Here is a 22,053-nt window from a genome sequence, read left to right as displayed (position 1 = left end):
AAGAAGAACTGGCACTGCCAGGCTGGAGCAGGCTGTGATTAGGAGAAAGACATCCAATTAACATTTGAGAGCCCATTAAGGTAGGCAAACCATCCCGGCCCTTTTTGGGAGGAACCCTTTTGTCCCATCTATGAGCAATCTGGCGGGCACCAGCTGCAGGCATCAAGGCAGAGGGGAGCCCACCCTGCTAGACCTCACTTACTCTGTGTCTGGAGTTCAGGTGGTCTCAGCTTTCGGCAAAGAGACCCAAGAGGTTCCTGGCTCCTGCAGGACCAGCACAACAGGAGCCCCATGCAGCACCTGTGCTCGGGGCAGGGCTTTGCTGCTGGATGCCCCGTGCCGCCTGCAGCAGGCACAACATGGGAGCTATTCTTAGCTCCATTCATACGTCTGCCTGACATCTCTCTTACTGTCAAAACCAGCTTCCCAAGGCAGTAAACAGTTGTTTGGAAAAGAGCAAGTGGGTGCTGAGCTTGTCGCTGTGTCTGAATAAACCCTGCTAACGCCTCGGTAAGGTGCAGGGGATTGCTGGGTGTGCCAGCAAGAGCAGCCAGTGTTTATCGGGATAAAGGGCAAGAAAAGGACCATCTTCTCCATACCCAGAGCAGTATGAAGGTAAATGGCACTCGGGAAGGGAGATCAGGCACTAGGGACCAGCCTGGTCGGTGGGGAAGGCGGAGGTGGTTGTTCGTCGTATTGGCTCAGCACAGGATGGCATCTAAGCCCAGCGCCCAGGGAGCTGGGAGCTCACTGGCAAGCAGGGGAGGCTGCAGCCTTTCCTGCCTCCAGGCTCAGGGCTGAGTTTCCCGAGGGATCTGTGTGTGCTTCTACTCTGGGGCACAGCTATGCCCTTTTATCAGACAGCAGTGATCTTCTTCCAAGGGGTTTGGTCGGTCCTTGCAGGGCAGAGTTGGGATGGGAGAAGCGCAGTTCAACCTCACCCACCGTTGGCATTCGTCCCCTGAGCAGAGGAGATCAGCCCATGTCACTGTGTCATCCATCTCTGAGCTGGAGGAGAACACGGGCAGCTGCTCTGGTAGAAATTGATGTTTTGCAAAACAACAGATCTCCTCCTTCCCCCATCTGCCTCCCCGGTGAGCCTGGGGTCTGACAGCTCCATCCCTCTGCCATCTCCCACTTGCGATTGCCTTCCTTGGTTTTAGTTTCCTCAAACTCCTGCAAAGGACCAATAATTCAGTAGGAGCTTTTCCAAAATAGCTGCCCGTGCAGATGGAGTCCATGGTTTTCACTGGCAGCAGAAGCGCAGAGCTGCCTGGGAGCAGCTCTGGAGAAAGGATGGGATAGATCCTGACCAGCGCTTCCTGATGCAGTAGGAATGGCAGTGCTTGCAGACAAGTCATCCTGAAAAAAGGCTTTAGAATCATAGAATGGTTTGAATCAGAAGGGACCTCAAAGATCATCCAGTTCCAACCCCCCTGCCATGGGCAGGGACACCTTCCACTACACCAGGTTGCTCAAAGCCACATCCAACCTGGCCTGGAACACTTCCAGGGATGGGGCAGCCACAGCTTCTCTGGGCAACCTGGTCCAGTGCCTCAGCAACCTCAGAGGGAAGAATTTCTTCCTTAGATCTCATCAAAATCTCCCCTCTTTCAGTGTAAAGCCATTGCCCTGTGTCTTATCACCATATACCCTTGTCAAAAGTCCCTCTCCAGCTTTCTCCAGCTTTAGCCAGACCCGGTTGGCCATGGATCAGATCTCCTTAAGGATGTGTACTAACATCTTCCCACTGACAGCTTACAAGGCTGTGATTTTAATAAGGTATTGAAAATCCGTGCGTGGTGTCAGGCTTATCATGTTTCCCCTGTCTGCTCTCAGGATGCAAAGATGCTAAAACCGAAAGTGTTGATTAAATTGCTAAATAGCAGAAGCTCCGCGGCCTGGCAGGGGCTGTGCAGGGCTGCGGTGTGGTTTGCTGAGGGGGATATTTGGGGCAGGAGAGGATCGGTGGGTGGGAAACAGAGCAGAGAACATCAGTCCCACAGCCCCAGGCTGGATAAACCCAGCTCCTCCAGGCTGGGAAACCCATCCTGCAAACGGATACAAGTCCATTGTGCAGCTTTGGGTGGTGGCATCCTCCAAGCCATGGACAAGCTCAGATCTGACCCACCCACTGCCGTGTCCAAGGAGGGATTTGGAGCTGGGGAAGCAGCATATTGCACATATAACCCTACCTGTGGTCTGCTCTCTCCCCGTGCAGGTGTTTCTCCTCTGGGATAGCCCAGTTGCAGCTTCCATCCAAGAGCAGTACTGCGAGAGCCTGCCGCCCGTCACCAACCACACGGGTGAGTGTCGGTGGCCCCAGCCCACCCTCGCCGTGCCCAGGGGACCCCTCTGGCAGGGATGGCTGAAAGGGGGGGTAGGGGGTTGTCTCTGGGCTGATCTGTGGCTGCCCAGCTCCTTTTTCAGGGGGCAGTGGGATGTGCTGAAGTTGCGTTGCAGCCCCGTGCTGGGCACTGCAGCAGCCTTTTTGCAGGATGACAGCTGCAGGTAGAAGATGCAAAGCTCAGGAGAGCTAAAAATATATAGAATAAATGTCTGTTGGGCTGGGCTCGAGGGGGAGGTGGGCAAAGAGACATCTGCCCTGCCCCTGCTCCTGCACTGCCCGTTCTCTGCCCTGCCCAGGGACACCGGACCTTTGTCTCCTATGTCCATCCCGCTCTGCCATCCCCCTGCTCAGAGGTGACAACCAGAGCTTGTGACTTTCTGCAGAGACCACATCACCAGGGCAGCGTGGCCACCATATGCCCAGCGCTTGGCCGCCCTCCATCCCCCAGCGCTCCTAGATGTGTGCCATTGAGAACTTTGGGAGGCCACCAGCCAGAAGGAGCCTCTGGGGATGTGGCCATGCCCAGGGCTGGCTCAGCCGAGCTGGGTGACACCAGCAGGGTCATAGGCAGCTCACTCCTACTCAACACCCGTGCATGGGGTTGCATCCAACAGGGTCAAGCCCATGATGTGTTTGTGCCAAAACTGGCTTTAGCCTATATTCAAGACGTGACTTGGATGTCACCTCAGTTGATTCAGTGACAGATTTTGGGACAGGAAAGGTGGCTGAGGGAGAGGAGAGGAGCTCACAGGCACAAGGAGAAAAGTGCTCCCCCCAGCTGAGGGATGCTGCGGAGTTCATTTTCCTACACTTGAATGAAGAGCAGAGCAGGCACCAAGCGATTGTCCGCCTTGCCTCGGTCCCTGCTGCTCAGAGCAGCTCTCTCCATCAGGGTGATGGATGGCTGCAGAGGCTCGGTGCCGACGGATGGCTGCCCGCTTCCTGGCTCCCATTAACAGCAGCATTAAAAGCTCCTTCTTAAAAAATTACATCTTGGCACCAGCTGATGCAGTGCCTGGCCAAGCCCAGGCCACCACGGCCCTGCAAGGAGCATCCCCAGAGCATCCTCAGCCCAAGAAATAGAGGCAGAAACCCAAGAGAGAGCAAGGCTGCCACGGAAATGGGAATGCCTGCGTGCGTCTGGCCTGGGCACGGTGCAGACAAGAAACCTGGTCATCACTCACGTGCTTTGCTCCCTGAAGGTTTCATCACTCTGCTCGGCAGCGTGGCTGTCCTCGGCCATGTTAGGCTGCGATAAATGGTGTTTGTTTTCTTCTTACTCACCTCCCCTGGTGCAACCTGTGTCTGGCTCTGTGGGCTCTGACCCACAGAAGCACCGACCAAGCACCGCAGGGTCCTCTTGTGATGCACAGACCAGCTGGTGACACGGCCCAAGCAGGTCCCCGAGCTGCCTCGTGCCCAGCTCATGGCCTTTGCCACCAGCTGCTGGAACCTCCTGACCCAGAGAGATGGAAGAGAGGGGGAGAATTTCTGCCATGGCTTTGCTGATGGATACTCCCTGCCATCACCACTACCCTCAAGCAGTGGGTGCTGCTTTCCACAAGGATTGGGCTTTGCTTGGTAGGGATTTATTAGCGTTATTCCAAGCAGGATTTTGTGCACTCAGTGCCCGTCACCCCAGGACGGAGGAGCACAACATGTCAGGCTTCAGGTTTGCAAAATCTCCAGCATCTCCACGCATCCAACCTCTCATCCCTGAGTAACTCATTAATTTGGGATGGGGCTGCTGCATGCGAGAGCCCCTTCCAGCTTGAGAAGGGGGCTCAGAACAAGAGGTAGAGATGAAACTAATTGTCTTACGCCTGCTGCTTGGTAAGTGGAGCTCAGCGCCAGCTCTTATCCTTGGGGTCCATTTACGCCCTGCCTGATTGAGGCAGCGGTTCCTATGGAGGGATATTTACAAAACAGGAAACTTTGTTTCGAGGCTATTTAACATGGAGAGCCGTTAGGATGACGGTAATGAGAATTGCGGCGAGGCCGTGAGACTTAATTTGTTAATGTCTGCGTAGCTCTGGGGAAATGGCACATGCTGAGAACACGAGCCCAGCGGTCCCCCAGCACGGGGCTCAGCGGGGCATCAGCTGGATGCACGGGGGGGCCCTGCCCTGCGCCCGTCTGCGCCGTCCCTCCTCTCAAAAACAGCCCGGGGTGGGCACTCCTCCTTTAAATGAATCTCACGCTTTTTAATGAGGCTGCACAGCTGGACAGTGATGTCACCGGGGTGCCAGCACTCTCCAGGGCACAAGCACTGAGCTGGAAAGGTCTCTGCTCGCAGCAGTGCGGTGGAGACAGACGCGGAGTGATGCTCACCAGGCTCATGGGGTGCAGGTTTCCTGGGAAGCAGAGCAGCTGAGCCCCTAGAGCTCCCCGTCCTGCCCTCTTATCACATTCACCCCTAAGCACGCTGTCCCTGCACCCAGCAATGTCCCTTGGCGTTCAGGCTCCCTGCTCAGGCACGATGCTCCAACCTGATATTTTAGGTATGGGACAAACACACCTCTCGGTGAGGCCCTGATTGCGGCCAGTGCTGAGACACACGGGCACGCGTGGACAAAGGCTGCTTTCCTCCATAGCAATGAATATTTTCTCCTCCAGGCAGGAATCGTCTCAGGCTGGACTTGAGGGCGATGTGGCGCGTTAGGAAAGTGGGGTCAGCTGCATCCCCAAACATCTGGAAGTCAAGAAATTCCCAGATTAGGCTTGAAAAGGAACGCAGCGAGGATCAGCACCCCTTGTCCAGGGTGGATAGGTGCCTGTCCCAGGGGCTCCCAGCCTACAGATCGCCTCGGACAGCAAATTTGTTTCCCTGATGATTTCAGCTCCCCGGGGTCTGTGTGCAGCTGCTTCTCACCTTGTCCTGCCACGAAGCTCATCAGGGACAGACATGGTCATGTCACCCGTCGGGGTAAAGCATTGTGGCACGTCCCTGGGGAAGGAAGGGGGAATCTGAGTAGGTGGGAAAGCCTTTTCCTAATTAATAGATGAGGCTTTTCCAGAGCAGCCCAGCAGAACGCACTCGAGCGGAGGGCGCTCAGGGAGCTCACAGGGTTGTTTTGCTGTTTGTAGCATTCGGGCTTGGATCAGCCCAAGGAGTTGGCACCCAATTGCTGGTCCTGGCTGCACGATTTGCCCCTTTAAGCCGTGAAACTGTTATCACAATAAAGTGTTATCCTCAAGCGCGTGTGTGCACTCGGGAGAGAGGGGAGCACGGCTGATTCCTTCCCAGGAAAGAATGTTTCCTGCCACTGCAAGTGCACCTAAAGCAGAGGAAAACGACACCAAAGCTAGGCAGAACTGCAGAGAAATGTCTTTTTTTTTTTTTTAACTGGAGGGTTTTCTCCAGGAGGGGAAGGGAGCGTAGCTTGGCATTTAAATAAAGCGAATCATGTTGCTCCAGATGTAGCAAAAGCCCGTGGCTGAGCAGCACAGGAGAGCCGCGAGCGGTGAGAGCGATTCCTTCACCGGCGCTGTGTCAGGCAGGTTTGGAAACACGTTTCACAGTGGGTGATGGTTTGACCAAGAGACTTCCCACCCGCTCCAGCTCAGCTCCCCAAACTGCTGATGCTGCTCCCGCCATCCCTTCCCTGCCACTGCTGTTTCATTCACTCCCGGCCTCCCCCCGGGGAGAGACTCGAATTTAAATTCATAAAGGTCAAATTAACAACATCAGCCTCTTTTTCCTTCAGCTTCCTTGGCGTTTCTCTCACCAAGGCAGAAATCCTAATAAAGGAGCTGAGCAGGGGCTAAAGAGGCAGTGATGAGTCCTGGCAGGAACTTAGCACTGAGGGAGAGCGGTGCTACTGGGGCAGGTCTGGGAACCGGAAAATTTGAACTCACCTATATGGAAAAATAATGTTTTAAGTGTATACTTGTATTGATAAAGGTATTCTGCTCCATCATCTAGGAAACAGGGGTGTCAATAGAAACTTGCTTATATTCATAGATTTTATTGTTGCGGAGGAGAGAAGAAGGTGCTGAGATTTTCTGGTAGGAAACAGCGTCCTGGCACGTCTCAGCGTGAGCGGCAGCTACGGCACATAAATTGCACTTTGGACTGGATGCCGTAAAATCGCTGCCAGACTCTGCTCGGTTGTAGCCAAACGAGAAGCCTCTGCTTGGAAAACTTTGCCAGCGAGGGATTATGCTGCTTTGCTCACCCACCAGCAAAGCCCAGGTGATACCAGGGAATAAACCACTTGCTGCTACTGCTGCTAACAGCACAACTCCAACCACTCTACGGGTCATATCAGGAGAAGGAGATACACCCCGAACCCAACCCACTACATTATACATTCAATGAACATATATGCTCCACATAAGCTGTACATGGATCAGTCTTAAGTGACGACATGGAGCAGATGCATCAAATACCAATGGCAGAAGCTGGGTTTGATGCCTCCGATTTATTCTTCTCCAGAATAGCAGCAAAGATCCGAGGGGACAGTCAGTGATGGCGAATAGCAACAAGCTGAAAACTCGTTACAAAGACACTTTGCTATCATAATGCTTAATTAGCCTGCGTAATTATTGTACGTTATTGTACGTTGAGGATCATAGAACTTGAACGCTTGGGAGGATTGCTAGGGATTTTTTAAGGACTGGACTCTTACGAAGAAACACCCAATGCCAGTGAATGCAGTGCTGGAGGTAGGGTGTGAGCGAGGATCTAAGTATTTTGAGACAAGCACAGTTGCTCTCAGCCATATTGAGTATCCAGCCCTGACTCAGAGGGAAGCCAAGCAGCTCCACCATCCCAATTTCAGCCCCATGTTAACGTGAATTGTCCCCCAGCGTCATTTCCCCCCATGCCTCAAGGTGTTACTCAAGCATTGAGCATCCGAGTGGCTCCGCAGCGGGGATTGAGCCATATCCCACCCTTGGCACATCAGCACCTTGAAACAGCAGCATCCCCCAAAGGCCCTTGCTTTGGGGCAATAAGGTGTGAAATGGCTCCTTCTGCTCCACCAGCATGGTGGAGCTGCTCAAGAAGGACAAACAACTTTCTGCACACTGGCTACAGCGAGTTTATTTTGATTAGGCATGGAGATGAAGCCCTGGTTACCAAATGCAAATGCTGCGGCAGGGACATCCTCGAGCAGTCAGAGGCTTCAGCCTGCTTGAGGGGCAGCAGCACAGTCACCGAGGACATCAGGGACGGACAGACATAATTGTGGTTGAGTAAGAGCTCAGGACTGGTAGAGGTATGAGCTGAGTAACGTTTCAGATGTTACTCAGCCTCGTAAGAAACCTCAGATAAATAACTCCATCACTTCCAGCCGTGGGAGTGAGCCTGTGATCCAGATTTCCATCCTCTCTCCTGGCCCCTTGGCATTGCACAAGGTGGGGGAGGCTTTGCCCTTCGAGCAGCCATGGCACCGCAGCAAGCTGGGATGCTGCACTGGTGCAAAGCTTTGCCCAGTGTGAGCTGAGAACCTCTTTACTGGCACGGTTACATCAGCACAACCTTTCCTTTACTCCTCTTCATACCATCCCAGCAATGGGTTGATGGTACAATAACGCTTCAGACCTCGTGGCTTCAGCCCAAGAGCACCGCGGCCACACGGCTGGTGGTGCTGGCCCAGGATAAACACGCTCCATCCTTTTTAAATTGGCTCGAAATCTTTGGCAGCTTAGCTGGGACTGGAGAGCTTTGCCCTGCCAGCTTTCACGCGGCTGCGTGGCTTTAGCTTGGAGCCATCTCAGGGGCCTCTGCGACTGGTGGAAGCAGGCTGGAGAAGGATGTTTTCTATAAACAGGAGAGATATTGCTATAGTTATCCTGAGACAGTTATTGTGATATCGTTATCTCAATGTAAGTTCCCGGACCGGCACTTTTTTATCCTCCAGAAGAAAGGAAATGCTTTATATTGCTCCAAAGCAGCACAACCCGAAGCAAACAGGGTGAGAAGGGATTTGAGTGACTTCCTCCGTGCCACGTTCCCTGTCTCAAAGCAGGACCAGCTCCTTCCTACCCCAAACGCCGTGTTTTGGTGTGGGAAGGAGCCAAATCGGGGGAATAGGGTGCAGGTAGGAGATTCATCGACCTTTCTTGCTGTAAAGCTGCAAAGACCAAAGCCATGGCTGCGCAGCCAGCAGTGCTGAGCAAGCTGGAGCAGGTGTCTGCAGAACCTGGGAGAATAATCCCCCTGCAGATACGGACGGGCCGCAGCGCAGCTCCGAGAGCGTTTAGCACTGATACATATAATTTCCATGCTAAACAGTGCTCTAAATGCCGGGAGCCGAGTGTCACTGGGGAGCAGCTGGAGCGATGATCATGCTGGGCAAATGGGACATCGCAGCCCTCACGGCACTCTTCACCTTCGCTGTTTTACTTAACCCTTTCTCAGCGGGAGATTATTTATTTTTTTCTTCCCTGTATGCTGGAGAGAGCAGAAAGAGGAGCATCTGCTTTCTGCAGCTTTTCTCCAGCGAGCATTTCTCAGCACGAGCCCAGGAAAAATATTACAGCCACCCGTTAGATGAAAAACTGGTTGGACAGACCTCAAAACGATGTCTACAGTGGTGCCGGGTGAAGCCTGCTGTGCTGGGGGTGAAGTCCCAGGAGCCTCCCAAAGCCTGGCTGATCCTCACCTCTGCTCATCCAACTGCAGCCCTCAAGCCTGGATCTCACTCCATGCCGCAGCTCCGGCCCATGGGATGAGGAGGGGGCTGAGGTCCCGGTGATGCTGCTCCACCTTCACCCACATCTCTGCCCCGGTGGGACTGCAAGACCCATCGACTCGCTTGGTCATCTCGTGGGTGGCCATAGCGCTTTAATGGGAGTCCCAAGCGGCTTTAAATCAAGTGCCTTGGAAAAACGTGGAGATATTAAACCCAGACTTGAGCAGGTGCATAACAGAACGATGCCACCTTTGCCTGACCACACCGTTTCCATGAATCTATCTTGGGTTTGGTTATTGATGGTATCACTGTGGTTTGTTTTCCTGATGGAGAGCACTGTTGCTGCCACTCTCTGGCTCTGCTGACTTTTAATTACTGAGTCTTCCTGCTTGTCCTCCCCCTGTGCTCCAGCACAGGCCCTGGGATGCAGGAGGGAAACTGAGGCACAAGGGGATGCAGAGAAAATGGAATTTGTGCTCAGCCTCACTGGTCATAGGGAAGGTTTTTGATGCCTGCACAAGCTGTTCTGGGCACTAGCACTGCGCAAGCCCCGTTTTCCTATGCCGAGTTATTCCAAGTTAAGCTTTTCCTATTTCACCTATTCATGTGGCTTCTCACCTGGGTACATTCCCAGGTGGCAACAGGGACAGCACTTGCCATTTAACTTCATCCTTAGTTGAAGCAATTACCAGTTCTCTTTTCTCTACCTAGATGCATATTATTATAAAATTTTAAACAGGGACTTCATTTTCTGTGACTCTCTATTTCTCTGCCAAATTTGGGTCAAAACAACTAAGGAGCTCAACAAATGCAGATGAGCACAGACACACAACGCTACACGTGATTAAATGGCCATTGTCTCCTAAGAAATACAGGCTTAAAACAGTTAATTTAAAGTGAAGGTTGCCGCAGCAACCATACACATTAGCAAAGCTAAAAACAAAGGTCATCCTTAAAATTAATTTCTCCATACGAGCTATGGAAGGCAGAAGGTAATAACGCTCACCACACGCTGATGCTTCCCAGCTCACACACTTGGAAGTTGTTTTCCCTTGCAAAGATTTTGGAAGAAATCCCTCCTTTTCTTTGCACTGCAAATTCGCTCTGAGAACATGCCAAGAAACCAAGGAGTCAATTTTTCAGATAATCAGTGAAAGTAAATATTCCCCCCTGAAAACCTTCATCATATCAATAATGCAATATTTTTTTTTGTTTGCTTGGTCGTTCTTTAGCTGGCTCTAACCATAGGAAGCTTCAGGAAAGGAATTCAAACAACAACCGTGGCATCTGGGTGGAGAGGAAACGCCGTGTTCTCGCACCCAGAGAGCTGTGAATTGGGGTGTTTTGTCACAGAAAATGGCACTGCCTGTCTCTACGCCGGCGGCACAAACAGCTCCGGTACCCGGGAGCGGTTTGCACCGCACTCTGCCCCTTCCAGGGTTTGCTGCCCATCCTTCCGCTGCCCGTCAAGGGGTGTGTGATACGGATATTACAGCCCTTGTGCTTCCTAACTCACTTTGAGATGTAGCTAGGGCATTTTTAGCTACAGTACGTGTTGTTCTAAATATACACAAATTATACATAAAAAAGCCTGCAATCTGGCCTACCTAATGCCTACGTTAGCACACTAGTGTAGCTGGGAAAAGCACACAAGTCCTGCTTGGAATCTGAAATAGCAGCAGCAGGCTTGGAGTTTTCTTCCCGGGAAAGGCTGGAAGAGACCAACGGGAACTGCTAGGAAGGAGATCTTGCAGCCAGGAGGTGTGAGAGGGTTGGAGGAGCTCTCAGGAGCGTCTCACCGGCATCAAGCTGGAGTCACCACTGGGAAAGAGAAAATCTGATTTAGTGCTGGCTGTTGCGGCGCTGGATGAAGAAAGGAGCAGGGCTAGAAGACCAGAGCCAGGGAACTCCAAGCTGACTTGGGAAGCCAGGTCAGATAACCAGGCTTGTGCCAGAATTGGGCCTAAGCCAGGTACTCAGACAGGACCAGGGCAATAGTCATGGCCAGGATGGACCAACCAGCCCTTGGGAGTCTTGGCGCAGACCCATTTGGTGTCCACCATGAGGCTATTCTGGGGGCTGAGCTTGCAGCAACCCATCAGGCTCATCCAGGACTGCAGCCCCAGCTCTTCGGGCAAACTTTGACCCTTCAACAGCCTGGAGGTGGCCCACAGGCCTCCACTAACCCTTTACCCTTTTTCTCCACAGGTCCTCAGTGCAATGCCTCAGTAGACCTGATCGGCACGTGCTGGCCCCGGAGTGCAGTGGGACAGTTGGTAGCTCGCCCCTGCCCTGAATATTTCTACGGCGTGCGGTACAACACCACAAGTAAGATGAGCTGGTGGGACACGGGGAATGAGGGATGGGGGAGTTCAGAGAGCCACGTGCACCAGGGGCTGCGGGGGCACGAGTGGCGATACATCTCTGGGTATGGAGCTCGTGGTGGGGCTCTGTGGGATCCACCAACCAAAAAAAAGAAAAAAGCCCTCCTATCCCAAATGTCAGGGAGGGTGGTTTCACAGCAGCAGTTTTATAGACAGGTCCTCCTGGACGTGCCCCTGTGAAGGGGGAGAGGGCTGATGTCCCCATTTTAGGGACAGAGGAAGCAGAGTGAGCCTGCCCTGATGTTGGAGGTGGCACAGAGGTCTGCAGCCCCCAGCTGAGCAAGGACTGGGAGACCTTGCAGCTCGTCCCCTCCTTGCACAGGTGACCGCGTTGTCAGTGCCGATGACGTGCTGGGAGCAGAAGACGAACCGGAGGGACTTGAAGAGTGCCCAAAGCCATTCCTAGCACACGGTTGAGTTTCTGACCACCCAAGTGCTGCTTTTGATGACAAACATCTTGCTTCCCCCAGAAAACATCAATTTTTTGTCCATCCCACACATTTTTGCAGCAGTGGAAGATCGCATGCACACGGCTCCGCCTTTGTGGTGCCTCTCGTGCTGTCGCAGGAGTCTCTCTGCATTAATCCATACTTGTGCCTGCCTAAGAGCCATCTCCATCCCTGTCCCATCCCATTCCCCTGATGAGGCTCACGGTCTCTCCTGTTAATAGCAGAAGCCCAGCATTGCCCCAGTGCTGACGACAATCGGAGACTGCTCCAAGGCTGTCGTTGTTCTCTCCCAATTATCTTGCCGCTCGCCGTCCCCGCTGGGAGGCGGAGGAAGCTCCTAGTGCAGGGAGAGAAGTGAAAACTTCACACTGCTGTTGCAGCAAGACGGCACGTGATCGCTCAAGAAAATGGCAAAAAGAGGAAAAGGAGAGTCAGATTCATGCTGCTCCCACAGCATCTCAGCGGTGAGAGGTGTCAGGGTCCCCCAGCACCGCGAGGCAGAGCTGGTGCAGACGCAAAGCCCCTGAGTGGATCCCAAATGTTCCAACCAAAGCAGCATCTGAGCTGGCTTCGAAGCAAAAGAAGTGCATTAGTGAGCAGCTATCAGGTCACATCTTTTCGTCCATCCCCACGAGCCATTAACCCTTCGATGTGCACCCTCTCTTTCAGACAATGGCTACAGGGAGTGCCTCGCTAACGGGAGCTGGGCAGCGCGGGTCAACTATTCCCAGTGCCAGGAGATCCTCAGTGAAGAGGTAGGACCTGGGTGGCCCCTCAGCTGGGCTTTTAGCAGCAGGGTGAGGGCAAAGCAATGGAGCCTTGAGGGTCAACAGCATCTAGGTCAGGAATATCCCAAGGGAGCTATAGGGCTGGGTGCGCAGCAGCATCCCAGTCTATAAGATCACGTGGAGCATATATGATCCTCTCTCTAATGTGCATTTTCATTCCCTGCCAAAAATAAAGCCACTTCTGTTTCCTCCCCTGTTAAAAAGCCAAGAGAATTTGCAGTGTGGCTTCTCCTGGCCCCAGGGCTGCTGGGTGCAGATCGGCATGCCCTCCAGCTCCATCACCCTCTTCCAGCTCCCTCCTGACACAAGCACTCAGTGCAAACCTCATCCCTCTCCACTGGCAGTGAAATAAAGGAGGTGTTTGGAAGCCGAAAGACATAAAAAAACAGGGACCAAGAATTACAAGCCCCCTGAGTAGGTCAAGCCACCCCTTGGAGCAGAGAAGAAGAGATCTGGGCTGTTCATTTACAGTGCATAACCACCTCTGGTATTTAAGACGCTGATATCTCTTGCCAGGAATGGTTTTCTCACTCAGTTAATTACTAATTCACAGGTTGGATGAGTGCCTAACAGCAGGAGCAATCAATTAGTTTAATTATCACTCACACCTTCCCGAGATCCCCTGCTCCCTCTGCCCAAATTCATCCCAGCCTCTCAGCTGCCCCCAGGGCAGCGGGGAGTGAACTGAGACAACAGATGTCATGTTGCCAGCGAGCTCAGCTGAATTACAGCAGGATTTCCCCAGACGATGGGTTGGGGATGTCCCAGTGCTGAGCAGGGGTGATGTAGGGGCAGCAACCACGAGCTACTCTGGAAGAAGATGTGAAGTGCCTGAGCCCTTTGCAGGGCCAGGCTGGCCCCATCTGACCAGCCACCTCCCCTTCCAGCCCCATCTCACTGTCCTGTACCAAGTGGGCTCCAATCATTCTCTCAAAGGGGGCTAAAAATCTAAAAATTTGCAGTGCAGCTCTGGGAGGTGATGTGGTGGTGGAGGAGGTGGGTTTGTGGTGGTACCCGGGGTTGCTGCTGACCCCCTCCCCATTTCCCCCACCAGAAGAAGAGCAAGCTGCACTATCACATCGCTGTCATCATCAACTACCTGGGGCACTGCGTCTCGCTGGGGGCCCTCCTCGTGGCCTTCGTCCTCTTCATGCGCCTGCGGTGAGTGACCTGACCCACTGCGGTGCTCCTGCCGGGGGGGTGAGCCCAGGGAGGTCACCCCACAGCCCTCAGGCTGGGGACAGACCCAGCCCCTGTGTTTTGCCATATTCTCCCCCATGGCCATCGCTCTCCAGTCTGGAGGGATCACACTTATCCCAGGGTTATTGTCCTCATGCTGCTTTTTTAAAGCAGTAGGTTATGGAGGCAGAGGGTCCTCCTTGGTGCCTTCCACCTCCTGGCCTTGGTCTTGCCCACCTCATCCAGGGCATGGCCCCAGCAGCTCATCCTCAGTGTCCCAACAAAGACATTCAGCTCCACAAATAGCCCTGTCCCCCAGCCCACATGTGGCTGGTCCCAAGACACTCACCACGCTCTGATGGTCCCTCATTCCCTCTTCTTCAGGAGCATCCGGTGCCTGAGGAACATCATCCACTGGAACCTAATCACAGCCTTCATCCTACGCAATGCCACGTGGTTCGTGGTGCAGCTGACGATGAACCCGGAGGTGCACGAGAGCAATGTGGTAGGTGCAGCTTTGCTGGGCAGCTGGCCTAAGCCCAGCCCTGGATGTCTGGGGTGCATGAGGAGCCTGAGATCCTAGAGATCAGGTGAAAGAGGGCTGCCTGGTGGTTGGTGGACAGCCCAGGCTTGTGAGAAACCTGGGTTTAATTACTCTGCTGGGCTCTGGGTCACTCTGTGCACCAGTTTCCCCATAATATCACAGAGGTTATGTTGTCTCTTTCCACCACAGCAGAGACCCAGTGAAGAAGAAGCCATGGCTTTTTTTCAGATATGGCCTGGGTGGAAGGTGCTCTCCCTGAGTAGCTCTGCTCTTCACCTTCATGTCTCCTCCTAACCCCCTTGGCAGGTCTGGTGCCGCTTAGTCACTGCTGCCTACAATTACTTCCATGTCACCAACTTTTTCTGGATGTTCGGTGAGGGCTGCTACCTGCACACGGCCATCGTGCTCACCTACTCCACAGACAAGCTCCGCAAGTGGATGTTCATCTGCATCGGCTGGTGTAAGTGCCAGGATTTCCCCTCCACCACCGGGTACCCAAGGTTTTAGCGATGGGTGATGCCCACCTCCACCCCCTGCTCCAGCTCTTCTTGCACCCAAATAGCAGCAAAAAGGCTGCCAGGAGCAGGAGGATGGGTTTTCCATGCCCGTATCAGCTCACCTGGTGGTTTACCCCATGTGAGAAAAATCCCTGTTACAGCATCATTTGGTGGCAACGTCGCACCTCTGAGACTCACCCGTGTGTTCGTCCACAGGTATCCCCTTTCCCATCATTGTCGCCTGGGCCATCGGGAAGCTGTACTACGACAACGAGAAGTGAGCCTGATGATTGCTCTCATTTCCCCTTCTCCTTTCTATCCTGATTTCCCAGAGCTCTGCTGTGCCAGCAGCTGCAGCGGGCACAGCTCCTGCCTACAAGGGCGGACACAAGGCAGGGTACATGGAAAGGGAGGATAGAAAAAAAAAAAAATTCTTTCTATCTTCTTTTTATCCCACCTTTGGGCTCTCTGCCGCACAAGCCTTGCCTGTAGTTGCCTACTGCTGCATTTTTCTCTTCAAATGGCAAATGAGATATATATATATATTTTTTTTTAAGGAGGAAAAGGCAAGATTAAGGCAAAGCTCCTACAACGTGTTTGCTAAATGGAGCTGGGATTTAATCTACCAGCAGAGCTATAAACTACCACCACCTGAGCCTTTTTCACAGACACTTGCTAATGGAGGACTTAACAGGCACCTGAGAGTTCATCGCGCGGACGGGGACGTTGAAAGGAGCCCCTTTAGATGAATGGCAGCTTGTCCTGGTTTTCGGTGCTAGTTTTGCCCCCTGCCTTCATCAGCCCCGTGCTACCCAAGCAGGCACAGCACCCGTTTAACAAAACCCAACCAGGTGCTCCCAGGACACGGCTGCACCTGTGTGAGCTCCTGCAGGGTTTGCTGGGGATGGAGCCGACCTGGACCTGTGTGCCTGTAAGGTTGTCCCTGCTTATCTTGCAATAATCAGTAAGATAAAACTGGTTATTGTAAGTTATTACTGGTTATTGTGATAATTAATAGTTCCCACATCCACATGGGACCCATAAACACCCCTACAAGCCCCCAGGTATCTCCATATACCAGGTTCCTGGGGAAGCTCTTCCGTAGTGGCCACAGCAGCTGAAGTCGTAGCGCTTTCACCCTATAGATAGTGACTCAGAGAGATTGTGCGAGGACAGGAGTAAATCCAGGTCACTCACGCTGCACACTTGTCCCCGACACCGCGTGTCCCCAACACCGCTTGTCCTTGCCTTGCAGGTGCTGGTTTGGGAAGCGAGCGGGGGTTTATACCGACTACATTTACCAAGGTCCCATGATCCTGGTGCTTCTGGTAAGAGCGAAGTGACCTTGCTTGCTAAACGTAGGGTCCTTCCCATCTGCACATGGGAAAGGCTGTTCCCGAACAGGGTCTCTCCTCTTTCGGCATCGCCCTGCTGCAGCTGGCTATGCTGCCCCACCACAGCGATGCCGCTCACCCTGCAAGCCCAGCAACCTTCACATAAACTGTATCTCCAGCAGATTTGGGCACCTAACCCATGATGTGAAAGAGTGTGCACGGATCCTGCTGGCTTGGGATGGGCTAGAAAGGGAGCCTGGAGCTCTCATTCCAATAGGGATGCTCCCATCCCGCCAAGGGATCAATAATCCATCCCACATGCATCAATAAGTCCCTCCATCCCTGCCCTGGCACTGTTTGGGAGCAGGTGGACACTTTGCCAAGCAGCAGCAGCCTGGGGACCTCAACCCTCTTCCCTGATCTACATCACTTTGCTCCTAACCCTTGGCTGAGCTGTGACGCTTGAACCAGGGGTCATACGGAGCATAGTTTGCTGGGCCTTGCCCTTTTGGGAAAGGACAAGGAGAGGGAGGGATGGCAAGTCACAAGGAGCAGTGCCAGGGATCTGACCTGTTTTTTGGGGGGGAAAAGCCATGCGCAAAGTCCCACAGCTTTTTTTTTTTTTTTTTTCCTCCAGAAAAGCTGTGGGACTTTGTGCGTGGCTTTTTCCCCCTTTTTGCCCAACTTTGAGAAAACCCAAGGGAGTATAAGCCACCAGCACCAACCAACCTTGCTGCATAATTGAGCCTGCTTCTCATTTCCCAGCCCGTCAGGTAGCCAGGGCACTTCTAATTTGTGTCAATTGTGCTCAGCTCCCAGGGCCACCTTCCCGTGCCCTCATTAGCGGTTCAGTGGCCAGGAGAGTGGCCAAGCAGCTCCTCGCTGTGATGGCAGCCACTCTCCCAAAACCCCTTCAGCTGCTTTATATTCCTCCTCCCCACATGCCTTTTTTTCTTTTACCCCTTTCTCTAAGGCTTGCCCTTCTTCACCCATCTCCTGATGCCCTGCTCCCTCCAAAAACCTCCTAAATCTTCTTGCTGAAGTGCTTAAAAAATGATAAATGCAGGTGTCCCGTCCCAGTGCATGGAGGGCAATAGATCAGGTCAAGGGGAAATGTTCCCATTTTCCCTGGCATGGCCCATCGCCTCCGTTCTGGAAATGGCAGGAAACACTGGGGGAGTAGACATTAACCAGTTGCCCTCTTCCTTCCAGATCAACTTCATCTTTCTGTTCAACATCGTCCGAATCCTCATGACGAAGCTCCGAGCTTCAACCACATCGGAGACAATCCAGTACCGGTAAGAGTGTGACCACCTTGCAGAGAGCAGACCTAGAAACTGCATTAGCATGACTGGAGGGGAACGGAAACAGCCACATCAGCCATGTGTCAAGGAGATGGGAGCATGCAGAGACATCTAAGAGCATCTCAAATGGTTTTCGGAGGCACATGGTGATTGTATCCAAGCTTGTCCAAAAATCCTGGCCAGTGAGAGCTTTGTGACAGAGAACATCACTATGTTCTTTGTGATGGAGAACTGCCCCTCTACTTTGCTCTCGTGAGATCCACCCCCCGCAGTGCTGTGTTCAGCTCTGGGGCCCCCAACACAAATGGAGCTGTTGGAGCAGGTCCAGAGGAGGCCACGAAGATGATCCAAGGGCTGGAGCACCTCTGCTGTGGAGGCAGGCTGAGAGAGTTGAGGCTGTTCAGCCTGGAGAAGACTCTGGGGAGACCTTCCAGCACCTGCCAGTGCCTAAAGGGGCTACAAGAAAGCTGGAGAGGGGCTTTGGACAAGGGGTATAGTGACAGGACAAGGGGCAATGGCTTTAAACTGAAAGAGGGGAGATTTCCATGGGATCTAAGGAAGAAATTCTTCCCTCTGAAGGTGCTGAGGCACTGGAGCAGGTTGCCCAGAGAAGCTGTGGCTGCCCCATCCCTGGAAGTGTTCAAGGCCAGGTTGGATGAGGCTTTGAGCAACCTGGTGTAGTGGAAGGTGTCCCTGCCCATGGCACGGGGATTGGAATGAAATGGTCTTGAAGGTCCCTTCTGATTCAAACCATTCTATGGTTCTATGAACATGGACAGCTGGATCTGTCTTTGAAGGGAGCCATTGGGAGCTGAGTCTCTTTGTAAAAGCCTTTGCTGGTGGGACCTGATCAGCTCACCGAGCTCGGAGCTGCAAATCCTGGCACAGAGGTGAGAATTAAATCGCCGTTTGGCAGCAAAGCAAAGAGAGAGGAAGGAGTAACGAATCGATGCCACCCCGAACACCTCCTCATGAAACCGCAAGGAGACGGCAGCAAGTGGCAGGAAGATTTAATCCTTCTCTGCTCCAGAATATTTTGCAGACAACCTGGGAGGTTCACAGTCAGAGCAGCTCTCTGAAGCACCTGGAACAGGAGAAGACACCTTGGTCTTCATCAGGGCTTCTCTCTGGATCATTTTCTGGGCAGGAATCAGGGAATCTCACTGTGTGCTGGGTCAAGTGAAGCAGGTTTGGGGTGGAAGGTGGCTTTTTCAGCTGCCAACAGAAAAATTTAGATGCTGTCATTGGGAAATGCCAGCTTTCCTCATTGCAGAGTATTGAGCTAGGCTGAATGATCCAGCTTGGGGTCAGCAAAGGTGAAGGTTATTGAAATATGTTGGTTGACCTCAGTCAGCAATTTTGAGAGACTTTTGGTTTTCCAACGTTCTCCTGATTTTGGCCAGGGAGTTTTTTCACCTTTGGGCAGACAGTGAAATTTCCATTTGTCAGGAACATTTGGTGGGACAGGAGAATGTGGAGTTTGGCAGGTTATAAACTGTGCAGTCCTGCTTAAACCAGGCAAAGGACAGTCCTGGAGAGCTCCTGCTCCCCTTAGATGATGGCTTTTGGCAAAAAGCTGATGGATTCCCTTCTACCATGGTTGATCCCCTGGGGAAGCTACACAGGTGCATGTGTTGTCTCATGGTTTGCCAGCCTGAAGATGCTCATGTCCTCAGTTCTTTCCAGCTCCTCCGTGCCATCTGTCAGTTTGTGTCAGTAGCTGTGGCTCTCCTCCAGGTCAGCAATGCAGCACAGGTTCCAGGCCCCATCCCTGCCCAGTCCAGCCCTGCCAGGGATGATTTCTCCTGTGTTCAGCTAGTGTTAGAATCTGTCCATTAACAGGATATTTAAGCAAAAAGTGAGTGTTGATTTGGCATTGTTCTTGCCCCCTAATCCAAATGAATGAGATGCCAAGCCCTGATCCTTCCTCTTGTATCAGTGCTACTACTTTTCACAAACCATGCTTGTAATCTCATCAAGAAAATATATCAAATTAACCAGCTGGAATAAGTTTCTCATAAACCTGTGTTGAAGGATGTGATTTATTTTACGTTCCTTAATTCCTTTTTAATCGAGCCCTAGATCAGCCAAGCAATCATTTCACACCACCTCAAGGTCAGGCCTCCACTAGTCACCACCCTTTTCTGGAGAGACCACAGAAGGTGTCCAGAGCTCAAACCAGCCCAGTCACTTGGGGATTGCATTGCAAAACAGCTCAATTCTGCTCCATCCTCCCCCAGTCACTGATTTGCCTAGACCCAGTCAGACCAGTCCTTGCCATGCTGTTGTTGGGAATGGGATGGGGAGAGTCCCAATGCCTAGGGATGCATGCCAGCAGCTCAGGTCCGTATTTTCTCCCCAGGAAAGCAGTCAAGGCTACGCTGGTGCTGCTGCCCTTGCTGGGAATCACCTACATGCTGTTCTTTGTCAACCCAGGGGAGGATGAGATCTCCAGGATCGTTTTCATCTACTTCAACTCCCTTCTGGAGTCCTTCCAGGTATGGTCCTCTGCACTAGCTTCCATCCCAGTCTGTCCACCAGGGGATGTGGAGGAGCTGTCCTGTGGCTGATGCCTCATCCCCCTCCTGCCCTCTCCCAAAACCAGACCTCCCCAACCCCCAGGGTTGCTCCAAAGCTCCTGAGCCTGGGGATGTGTGTTGGCCATAGCTCCGCAGTGACTCTGCTGCTTATCTCCTTCCAGGGCTTCTTTGTCTCCGTCTTCTACTGCTTCTTGAACAGTGAGGTGAGCACCGGGGACTGGGGGTGCTTGTTGGGGGTCTACATCCTTCCTTGCAAGCAGGTGCAAGCTCAACCCAAGGCTCTGCCCCAGCACAGGGCTCAGAGGGTTCTGGCACCCAATTCCCCAGCTGAAGGCAATTGCTGTATCAGATTCTGTGTGTTACCTCCAGCTCCAGGCACGTCCACAGCCACAGGTTGTGCCTGGATGGGAACGGCTGTGGTCAGTCTCCTCCTTTGGAGGAGGATAATCTACTCCTGAGAACGGATGCTCTTGGGATGCACCCATGGGATTTGGTGCAGCAGATGGGCTCAGGGTCCCCCATCCCTGGGAAATCCCTCCCCAGGGTGATTCCCATACACACGTGGGTACCTGGCACATGGATGGGGCCAGCTCCCTGGCTCTGACCAAAAGCAAAAGGAGGTGAGAGTAGAGGCCAACCTGGGGTCGATCATTTGGGGATCTCTTTCCTTTGCCTTCTCCCAAATCCCCCCCACCTTTGCTGACTCAGGAGAGTTTGCCCCAGACAAGCTTGCTTCCTTATGAAATCATAAATAATTGATGCAGAAGGCAAAGGGACTGGAGCAGGGCTAGCTGGTGAACCAGGAGCATATCACACTGTGCGATTCATGGTCCTTCATCTGTTGATCCCAGCTGGGCTGACCGAGGATTTCGGCGTTCACCCAACTGCAGCGTGTCAGCCGCCTACATCCAGTGCCCACCTCCCAGGGCCGTCCCACGCTGCAGTCAACGAAAAGGCATTTCTTCACTATTTACCTACCACACAAAGCGCTTGGGCTGTTGTAGGGCAGAATTAATAATGCCAAACAAACGCCACTAGTGTGAGCCAGACAGACCATCGCACCTCCCCGCCTGCCGCTCATGCCTCTCCCTGCCCCTTGCAGCATCCGATGCAGCGTGTGAGATGCTGGATCTCCTGCAGAGCCCCCCCTCAGATCTATTTCTCTCTCTTTTTCCATTTGGAGCTCAGAGGCACCGTCAGTTGGGTTCATCTCTCCACAGCTGCAAGGGCTGCGTTTCAGCGGCATTGCACCAAACAAGGCCGGGTGCCCTGGGAGGTGACTGGGCATCCTGGGACCCTCCCTGCCCCTGGGGAGCTGAGCAGGGTTTTGGTAGCATGAGAATGAAGGTGGCTGGTGCCTCTGAACGAGTTTGGACAGCTGTGTGGTGACTGAATGTCCCCTCCTCTGTCTCACATCCCCAGGTCCGATCGGCCGTGCGGAAGCGGTGGCACCGGTGGCAGGACAAGCACTCCATCCGCGCCCGCGTGGCTCGGGCCATGTCCATCCCCACCTCCCCGACCCGTGTCAGCTTCCACAGCATCAAGCAGTCCACGGCTGTCTGAGCTGGGAGCGAGCTTCCGTACGGGATGGAGAGTCTGCATCCCTGCTGTGTGGGACCCCTGACATGGCACAGCACAGGAGCCAGGTCCTGACTGCACCCACCAGTCTCGCAGAGGACGCACAAACTCGCTGCAGCTATGGGAAGCCCTACAGAAGCTCCTGTCCCACTGGCTGGGGCAGACCTGTGGGATAGGACAGCTGAGACGCTGCTTTGCCATGTCCCTGCCAGAGGTGTGGTCTGCTGGGGTGGCAGAAGGAGCTGGAGGAGCCTGGAGAGGTTGCAGCAGCCTCCCTGCCTGCCTCCATCCTGGGCACGATGCCCCATGTCCCATTGCTGCCTCTCTCAAGTTTGTCACAGCTTTGAGGTGACAGGACACCCAGACATTGCCAAGACAGCTTAAGGGGCTAATCCCTTGGGAAGCTGGGTCAGCCTTCCAGTGCGTGCACACTGGGGTGCTGCTGGGGGGCCAAAAGCCTTTGGG

General features: G+C 53.3%; 1 protein-coding gene across 2 annotated transcripts in view; it reads left to right on the top strand.

Annotated features, from left to right (window-relative positions):
- The window catches only part of CRHR1 (corticotropin releasing hormone receptor 1), a 28,198-nt gene extending 6,625 nt beyond the window's left edge, over positions 1-21,573 (top strand). Inside the window, exons 2-13 of one of the 2 annotated variants that reach the window (XM_086626374.1) lie at positions 2,222-2,306; positions 11,200-11,319; positions 12,494-12,579; positions 13,667-13,773; positions 14,176-14,296; positions 14,642-14,795; positions 15,049-15,109; positions 16,088-16,160; positions 17,379-17,464; positions 19,833-19,968; positions 20,172-20,213; positions 21,433-21,573. In XM_086626374.1, the coding sequence (XP_086482500.1) occupies positions 2,222-2,306; positions 11,200-11,319; positions 12,494-12,579; positions 13,667-13,773; positions 14,176-14,296; positions 14,642-14,795; positions 15,049-15,109; positions 16,088-16,160; positions 17,379-17,464; positions 19,833-19,968; positions 20,172-20,213; positions 21,433-21,573 (1,212 nt within the window). Of the gene's footprint in view, positions 1-2,221; positions 2,307-11,199; positions 11,320-12,493; positions 12,580-13,666; positions 13,778-14,110; positions 14,297-14,641; positions 14,796-15,048; positions 15,110-16,087; positions 16,161-17,378; positions 17,465-19,832; positions 19,969-20,171; positions 20,214-21,432 lie in introns of those variants that run through there. The other variant, XM_086626375.1, reaches the window with a different exon arrangement.
- The last annotated feature ends 480 nt before the right edge of the window (positions 21,574-22,053 follow it).

The sequence above is a fragment of the Tauraco erythrolophus genome, chromosome 25 (genome assembly GCF_009769465.1).
Source record: "Tauraco erythrolophus isolate bTauEry1 chromosome 25, bTauEry1.pri, whole genome shotgun sequence".
In the NCBI taxonomy this organism is placed as follows: domain Eukaryota; kingdom Metazoa; phylum Chordata; class Aves; order Musophagiformes; family Musophagidae; genus Tauraco; species Tauraco erythrolophus.
This window is presented reverse-complemented; position numbering and strand designations above follow the sequence as displayed.